The sequence below is a fragment of the Euwallacea similis genome, chromosome 16, assembly GCF_039881205.1.
Source record: "Euwallacea similis isolate ESF13 chromosome 16, ESF131.1, whole genome shotgun sequence".
NCBI classification, from domain to species: Eukaryota; Metazoa; Arthropoda; class Insecta; order Coleoptera; family Curculionidae; genus Euwallacea; species Euwallacea similis.
In genome coordinates this window covers 3,831,250-3,841,299 of record NC_089624.1, presented here as the reverse complement: position 1 = coordinate 3,841,299, position 10,050 = coordinate 3,831,250, and the positions used below count along the sequence as shown (strand labels likewise).

The window sequence follows — 10,050 nt, the reverse complement described above, 5'->3', positions numbered from 1 at the left end:
TCAAACAACAGGATCTCCACTGATTTCCAAACGTGCTTTTTTAAATTCAGACATTTCGAAATTTGACATAATCAACAATACGATTATAAAAAAACAAATTTATGTAGTATATAATTCAAAGAACATACCGAAAATATTTATTGTTGTTAAAATGCAAACTGCACACGCTGCAAAAATATTACGTGATAAGGCGCGTGGATTACAAATGTAGTCCAAACGTCTTTTGCAGTCTCTCAATCTTGCAAACGCACCTGCTCCCATCTAATTTCATACTAAATAGGAGCATTTATCCCGAATATAAATTAATTTTCAAATAGCTGCCATAAGAAAATGTTTGGACTACAATGGTAGTCCACGCGCCTATTGGAAGGTTAACAGTGATATTAATTTCTTCTTTATGAATAGTAATTTACCGGTCATTTTGGAAATTTATTAAATGTAGAACGTTTAGGATTCGTATTTCCATTTATAAGTTTTTTTAAAATTTAAAAACACATTAGGTTTTAAAGAATTTGAGGTTATTTAATGTTTTTTAAATAAGCCATTCATTTTTTTTTTCAATATTAAATCAATCGCCAGAATGCTAGCAAATAAATAATTGATTGATTTAAACGGACTTTAAGCACCCCATACATTGACGAGATTTTAACCAAAAGGATTGCCGACGGAATATTAATCCCCTTATTGTCTGACAACCCTAATTAATATTCTTAGTAAATCTCTTCTTAAATAAGTTCATTTCCTATAGAAATCTTTGTCGGTATTGAAACATTGAACAAAAGCTGACAACTGCACAATTTGCACCTACAACATTTATCGCCAATATTCAATTTTTCTACAAGCTATCTAAAGAGTAGTTTATGATTTTGTTGATCTTTTTCGAATCTTTTGTTTGATTAACCAGCATAAAGAGGATGGACCACATAAATAATAATATACATATAGAGTATCCCATTTAGGGTAATGTAAGTTTTGGTCTTGCCTCGAAAAGGTGAAATTCAATGGTTTTCGTTTGATACCACTAAATTCTTAGAAAATTCTACACAATTACTATGTTTGAAACATTTTTCTAAGTCTTCAAATAAAAAAGTAAAAGAAGGTGCATATTGTCGCTAGAAAATACTGTACATATACAGGGTTATTCACGCTATACGGCGCGGAATATTGTGGCCAAAATACGAGGCTTTCAAAAAGTTTCACTTTTGGGCTATATGAGGATCTATTATGGCTACTTTTTAAAATTATTTTCATATTACACAGGGTGTCCCAAAAGCCCTAAAAGTATTGTTGTTAATAAGTTGTGTTTTTTTAAATGGAACCCTCTGTATATTATTGCATTTTTGGATTCTCCGATCAAAATAAGTATCTGTTTTAATAAGGTTTACTATACCTAAAACTTAAGGTTTTTTAAATAATTTGAATTTTACCATAATTTGACCTAATTTTTATGTTTTAAACACTTAAGAAGTATTTAAGTTATGCAAGTGTAATTTACAATGTAGTGTAACAATAGATCATATTTTATATCCCAATCATGATAAACTTGCCATTTTATACAGGATGTGCAAAAATTAAAACTAATCAAATAAGAACTTTAAGTGACTATAACTTGATTAATTTAAATACAATGCTATATTTTTAACTTACCAGGATATGTAATTTTTAATTACCTATTGAATGGTATTAGGGTGTTCCTAACTAAGTCTTCGCATTTTTACAGAATACGATAAATAATTGTTCTTTGCGCCATTTGGTGTTATTTAATTCAAAGTTCTAAATCACATATCAACTATAACATAAAACAGAAAAAAAATATTTATAATAGATGTTCGAAATGTCTACCGTCTATTTCTAGGCGTTTACAAATTCTTTTTTTAAAACCACTACTAACTCTGGAAAGCATTTGCGGAGTAACAGTTTCAAACGCGTCTCTTATACGTGTTTTCATATCCTGTGAAGTTGTCGGAGGCGTATTGTAGACAATTCCTTTTATGTATCCCCACAAAAAGAAATCTAGTGGAGTTAAGTCCGGGGATCGGGGGGGCCAATTTTGGTATCCATTTCTTCCAATCCACCTTTTTTTAAAGTTGGCATTTAAAAATTGCCGAACCTCGCGATGATAATGAGGCGGAGCTCCATTCAATTGAAGCCACATGGTGGTTCTAATAATTAAAGGGACTTTTTCTAATAATACTGGAAATTGGTGTAAAAGGAAATTTAGAAACATCACACCATTTAAAGGCCCTTAAAAAAAATACGGTCCAATTAAATGTGGGCCCAGTGTTCCACCGCACACATTAACGGACCATCTATTCTGATTTCTCATGACTCTGTATTCATGAGGATTCGAATCAGAATAGTAATGAAAGTTGTGTCTATTTACAAGGCCATTGTTATGGAAAGTACATTCGTCACTAAATAGAACTTCATCGAAAAAGTTTTCATTTTCTGCCACTTTATCTAACACCCACATGCAAAATTCTGTTCGGTTGTCAAAATCATATCCATAAAGTTCTTGGCAAAGCTGTATTTTATAAGGATAAAAACTATGTTTTTTAAGAATTCTTGAAACACTTGCTTGACTAATGTTCGTAACTTCGGATATCAAATTTTGACTAATATTGGGATTTTCGATAACTGAACCAACTACCATAAAAACATTTTCGTCATCTTCAATGACAGACTTCCTTGTAATGGATTTCTTGTAACTGACACTTCCTGTCTTTTGAAATTGGTGCAATAATCTTTCAAAAACGGCTGGCTTAGGATGTTTTCTTTCGGTAAACCTTTGAGCATAAACTCGAGAAGCCAATAAACAATTCTTATGACATTCTCCGAGAATAAAAATTATGTCAATACGCTCTTCTTTTGGGTAAATCTTCATTTTAACTATGTAACCCCACAACAACATTTCAAATCTATTTTAATTCAACGATCTAAGCGTCCAAAATTACGAAAAATAATACCATTCTAGCAAAAACGAAAAACAAACTACGCAGACTAAACTGACAGATTAAATAAATTATCTGACATTTTAAAATATACATTTGAATTTGAATTATACATTGGAATTTTGAACTAATAACACCAAATGGCGCAAAGAACAATTATTTAGCGTATTCTGTAAAAATGCGAAGACTTAGTTATGAACACCCTAATACCATTCGATAGGTAATCCAAAATTATATATCCTGGTAAGTTAAAAAATATAGCGTTGTATTTAAATTAATCAAGTTATAGCCACTTAAAGTTCTTATTTGATTACTTTTAATTTTCGCACATCCTGTATAATGGCAATGGTATGATGGCAAGTTTATCGTGATTGGGATATAAAATATGATCTATTGTTACACTACACTGTAAATTACACTTACATAACTTAAATACTTCTTAACAATTTAAAACATGAAAATTAAAATTATTTAAAAAACCTTAAGTTTTAGGTATTGTAAACTTTATTAAAACAGACTCTTATTTTGATCTGAGAATCCAAAAATGTAATAATACACAGAGGGTTCCATTAAAAAAAACACAAGTTTCATACTTTTATGGCTTTTGGGACACCCTGTATAATATGAAAATAATTTTAAAAAGTAGCCATAATAGATCCTCATATAGCCCAAAAGTGAAACTTTTTGAAAGCCTCGTATTTTGGCCACAATATTCCGCGCCGTATAGCGTGAATAACCCTGTATAAATAAATGTTAATATATTTTTAATATATGATTTTATAATTTTTTATGACTTCACATATTGCATAATTTTAAAAATGAACTGTTTTTAAAAAATTTAATTTAATCGTATTTATTAACATACTTTTGAGGTACCTTTTTTCTCCTCTTCACTGAAATCGGTGAAAATGAACTTACTTAGCAACTGAACAATGTCGGCCAATACTATATACTATGTCTAAATAATGGAAAAATTAGTCATCACGACAAATCACACAAAAACCTATGAATTGCAAGCAACAAAACATGTACTTGTAAGTAAGACAGTTGCTATTATTTTTGAGCGCTTCAAACTTCATGCTAAAATGGAAACTTAGGATATTCCTGAAATTGAAGAAACTATATATGGTGAAAGTAGCAGGAAAAGTAGAAAATCACTGCTGACAAAAGACGCTAAAGAAAATTTGATTGAATTGGTTTTATTTGATCTTTTACCATTCAATGACAACTTTGATTCACAGTAATAGGCGTACGTATTTACCTACAAATATTTTTTATGCCACCTATCTTGACCTACATATATTATAATTATTAATTTCCTCATTATTTAGATACAATATAGAAGTTGATACATTTTTGAAAAAAAACTCTTTCCTTTCTATCTAATAGCAGAATAAAGTGTATATAGAAAAAGTAAAAAAAAAAAACTTAAGAAAAAGCAACAAGGCAACGTAGGTGCCAAAGTTAACAGCTGTAGAGTTTTTAACGACCGATACTACTCTTCCTCGACGTTTTACTATTGACCACAAACTGACAAAAGAAAATTATGGATTACCATCCGAGCGATATACTTAAGATGGTTTTAGGCATTTTTTTACCCTGTAACATAAAAGCAAGTAGTAACATATATATAAACTAGGTGACGACGGAAAGCGGTTACACCCTGTAACTTTTTTTGTATTTTAGGCTTTATTTACCTTGACTTCCCCAAATTCACAATAATATTGATATTTTGGATATTTGGTATAACTTAAGAAGTCAGACATTATCTTGGCTTTTCACTTTTCCACCTGTTACAGTTACTAAGTCAATGTTTGTTAAAACAATGAAATGAAAATTGGGGAGGCGTAACTGCTTGGTAAGGCATTCATTGTGGATGTAAATACTTTAAGGGTTTTTTTTATTACAATAGTAAGTGAATTAACCAAGAATGAGGTTTTTTACGTATTTTTGTCAAATTCACATTGATTTGCGATTTTTATAGTATACAGGTATCCCTATAATATGGCGGGTGTTTCAAGACCCAATGTTTAGGAATGATAAAGGGTTTAAATGATGTGTTATTTCATCTCAAGGTCCATCTCTTTCTTCAAAATAGTTTGCAACACTACTTAATTCCTCATTCCAAACTCCATTTGCTATTGGATTAGACTTTCGCCATAAAAGTACCTCCTATCTTCCTTGACTGGTGGAAACATTTCATCAACCCCTAATAAAGGGTTGCAGATCTAGTTAAAAAGGGTAAGTTCTCTACTTTCGAACTATTTAAAATGAAAGTTCAATTCGTTATAGATTATGATGGTGCAGGGTTATCCTACTCTCTTTAATTAAAGGTACGTTCATCATACTATTTTACACATACATAGATGGCAATGTTTGTGAATCATAATTACTGGCCATTTTATGATGGTCGACCCAAATCCGTATCTTGCGTCAAAATAGCTTACAACCCCGTTCGGTGCCTCCACCCAAAGGTCTTTTGCTATTGGATGAAACTTTCACCATAAGAGTACCTCCTACTTTCCGTAAGTGGGGGAAGAATTTGAGCATCCCCTAACAGGTAGTTGCTGTCTCAGTTGAAAAACATCGTTTTTCGAGTTCTTAACTTTTTGCCTTTAAGATACAACTTGTTATCAATCGTACGGGTGTGTGAACGTCTTACTCTTTGTAATTAAATGTAAGTTGAGTATAATATATTCTATTTTATATAAATATATATCATGTTAGGTAGAGCGATAGAAAGTTTTTAATGGAAGATAGATGAGATTATTTTGATTCTATATAACCATATTTATCCTTATACAAAGGCTCATCGTTTTTGAAATGTTGACTTTCTTAGATTTTTATATGAAATAATTGAGTTGATAAAATTAAGTTCATTTTTTTTAGTATTAAATACTTTTCGCTTTGGAAAATATTTTATGAAATATTCTTAATATGCATATTGACAATGCAAAACAAAAATTAATTAAAAATGAATATTGCAAACCATTATGTAGACAAATTAATGTGTTAAAATACTTTGGTTCCAAGTTATTCTTCCATTTTAAACAAAATTATCTCCAATGCGGCGCTAACTGAAGAAATTGAAATAGTCTTAAAAATGTCTCTATTGTAGAGTGTTTCAAATAATATATGACATTATGACAAAGATATAGTTAACAAAATTAAAAACAAAAGGAAATATTACTTACAACAAGAAAATAAGCGAATTTACATTTAAATAAGTTTAAACACTATACAAACCCCGTACTAACCTGAACTAACCTATTTTCAAGACAGGAAGGGCCATTTTCCGGTTTCTAATTCAGAAATAGATACAATGAATATGAAATAACTAATAAAATTACAAAAGAAACTTTTGAAAGCACATCTACTATACCATAATACAGATAAAGAAGTGCGCAAAATAACCACGAAATAAAGCAGATAATTGAAGAAATGAAGCCAAAAATTAGATTTGGTTTTGAAATATGGCTCAAAGTCAACATATGAAATAAGAGGACGTGTAAAATCACTTTCTATGGGTGCTTGAAACAAGTCAAATAACCTCCACTAAATTGCCACTTTATCTATAGTTGAACAATCTACTTTTCTTTGTGGATATTTATGCTCAATTTTATTTTCTACTTATGTGGAATAAGTAAGTCATACGGCTTTTGTTACTTACTTATTAGCTTAATATTTAATTTAAAATGTTTGACTTTATGTTTTTTTATCTAATTTTCCATGCAAAATTAGGAAAGTAGCATAAAGAGAAAATGCAAAACAAAAGTTAAAATTGAACAATCGAATTTTCTTGATTTTGTATATTACTGAAAAAGTTTTACTTTTGTTAATTGTTAAGCCCAGTTTTTTTCGAATCCTTTTTTGTTTCTATTGATATATTATACCTAGGAAAAATAACTACATAATTTTTATAACAAGAGCATAGAGAATGTTTCACGTTCTATACAAGATTCGTTTTTTTAGTCAGTCAAGTTAGTTATACAGGGGTAAACAAAAAGTTTTAACAAAAAGTTAATAAACCGATGATAGAGGTGTAATTAATTAAATAATGCCTGTCTATTAAGTTCATGTAGAGCTGCTCAAGTTGAAATGTGGTATCATGTAAAGTTTATAGGAAGTAGAAGCAATGTTTTCATATTTTTATTTTCAGTTAATTCCTGTAATAGGCGCATAATTGAAAATTTCGAAAATGTTTTATATCAATTCCCCGTATTTGATTTTCTTTTAATCTCTTCCAACTAACGGTTCTTGAAATACAGCTGAGTAGTTTCCTGAGGAAGGTCCAAGAAATGTCCTGAGAAAAACTGGATTTAGGAACTTTCCATCAGCCCATTTAAAATGAGCAGCAAAGCAATTTCTTCACTAACATCGGCATGAATAATGTGGTGTTTATTCAGTCAGTTAAAAACATGCAATTGTAACTGTATATTGCCACTATATATTTAACAGGCGTTGAAGTTATTTCTAGCGCATGAATAAGTCGCCGAATCATACTAGATCGATCCTGAATGAATTTAAATCTATCTAAATCTAAACTGTCGGACCAAGTGAATTCCTTCAAAAACATGGCAATATTTATGAGAAATTTTTCATTTTCAGCACTTCAGAAGATGTCATTTGTGCCGTTCCGTCCATTTTCCCGACTCTCCACTCTGGAAGAGCCAATTGACCTTTCAATAAGAAATAGAACTCCTGAATCGGATCTGGAGTTGTATCCAAGCTCAGCTTCTGCGACCAGTGAAAGCAGTATATCTCCAGCACTCCAGCCAAATCTGCATTCTTCATTATCCCCTACACCATCCTCAAATATATCAACGAGACCATTTAAGACCATCGCTCATAAGGGATCAACATTACCAGTGGATCCAACTATGTTGTTCTACGATGGATTAGATGACGATGAGTTGGCCAAAAAGCACTTGAAAAATTTGCAACGAAGGTACGAGGAATTTCGGCTTAAGTGGATCGAGCAGGTGAAGTCGATCTCCAATAACGGTACGAATGAAAATATGCGTCGAGCTCAACACCATGATAATAGGACCCGGGATCCAGAATATCTTGCAAAAAGAGCAAAGAATAATGAATCTGCTAAACGATCTCGGGACGCTCGTAAAGCAAAACAGGAAGAAGTTAATATCAGAATAAAATTTTTGGAGCAGGAAATTCCGAGAATAACCAACAAAATTAAGGAAGAAACGGAAGAAGTGGAAAGGTTGAGGAGGCTGGCAGAATCCTTAGTGAGGCGTGGACTTCTGCCTCCTTTTTAACCAATCCACGTGCCAAAGTTTTAATGAAACCACGTGAATCGGATGTAGAAACAATATATCCAAGCTCAGCTTCTACTACCAGTAAAAGCAACATTTCTTCAGCAAGAAATTTGCAAACTCCATTATCTATTATATAATGTTCAAATATACCAACGAGACCGTTTAAGATCTTCACACATAAGGGATCACCGTTACCAGTGGACCCAACTACGCTATTCTACAATGGTTAAGATGATGATGAATTGACCAAAAAGCACCTATACAATTTTCAATGAAGGTACGAGGAATTTCGGCTTAAGTGGATCGAGCAGGTGAAGTCAATCTCCAATAATGGTAAGAATGAGAATATGCGTCGAGCTCAACACCATGATATGAGGATTCGGTACCCAGAATATCTTACAAAAAGAGTAAAGGATAATGAATCTGCCAAACGATTTCGGGACTCTCTCAAAGCAAAACAGGAAAAGGTGAATATTAGAATAAAATTTCTTGAGCAGGAAATCCCGAGAATGACTAGCAAAATAAAAGAAAAAACGGAAGAAGGGGAAATGTTGAGGAGGCTGGCAGAATTCGTGATAAGACGTGGACTTATGTTTCGTTTTTGTACAAGCCACGTCATGAACACCTACATATGTATATAATGTAAATCTTTTAATTATTTATATGTATGTGTTTTTCATACGTACACAATTATCTAGTCCACTTAATTTAGAGTTTAATATTTATTTTTATATAAATAATATATTATGAAACGTTGCTATATTTTTAATTGTGTTGTGTTTTCCCGGTATATATATACATATACCTGTTATGTTCAGTAGGTAGTTATTAAAAATATTTCAAGAACCATGAGAATTTTTATATAGGTGGCTAAAATAAAATTGCATTTTCCGTGTTCGCTTTTGAGTAACTCGCATTTTGGTTACAATAATTTTTCACTTTTTAATATTTCTTCCTTTACCTTTAAATACCAGACGAATTAATCTAAATAAGTGAAATAAACACATTCATATTTATCTTCCTCATATCGTTAAGAACCCCTTTAGTATATTTTTAATTCAGTTAATGTAGCTTCCATTATGGAAAATGTCATATGTGATTAGTGTATCTTAAAAACACTTCTAAACCGCAAATCAGCAGAAAAAAGGAAATAATTAGGAAAAGAGATTTAGAAAGATTTAATTGAAGGGTCTAGATACCTTCAAGGATCTTTCCTTTTATTTAAATACTTTTCCTCTTTTGTTGTTTGGATTGAGGTAAATATTTGGTTCGAAAGAAAAATTTTTAAATTTAAAAGTTAAATTTCTAATTTTTCCCTTCAATCTAATATAAAATTTAACCCTAGAAAGGCTCTTTTCCAGGAACATGTCCACAATTCCTACAAGATATCGCTTATTAAATATGAGAACGATAATATTAACTTAAAAAAGAGTTTTTGTACGATCGGATGTAAAATTCCAAACTCACCCCTTAAACCCTAAAGTTGTTCGGAAAACCCTAAAATAATACATGTATCTAAATATATTCCCCGCCACCCCTATCCTCCATTACTTTACCTAAATTTAATATAGATATGTATGTATCTTAAATAATGTTTTGTAACACTATAAAAAATATGACTTCTACGTATAGTAATTTTCTAATCATTTTTTTATTCTGGAACATATTTTTTTTTGGTTATTTTAATTTTTTTCTACTCTGCTCTCTTCTACTTACTATGTAGTTACCGCACTCTAATTAGGGATATATCGATTGAAAAATTGCAGGTGTTTCCACAACTATTCTCTTATTTAAATTAAAAGTTGTTCTTTTTAGATCTTATT

The 10,050-nt window shown here is 31.1% G+C and overlaps 1 protein-coding gene across 1 annotated transcript; it reads left to right on the top strand.

Moving 5' to 3' along the window:
• The first annotated feature begins 7,525 nt into the window (after positions 1–7,525).
• On the top strand, positions 7,526–8,287 carry LOC136413965 (hepatic leukemia factor-like). The gene has a single exon (XM_066397740.1). The coding sequence runs from the start codon at positions 7,526–7,528 to the stop codon at positions 8,225–8,227; it is 702 nt and encodes a 233-aa protein (XP_066253837.1). The 3' UTR covers positions 8,228–8,287.
• Positions 8,288–10,050: the final 1,763 nt, after the last annotated feature.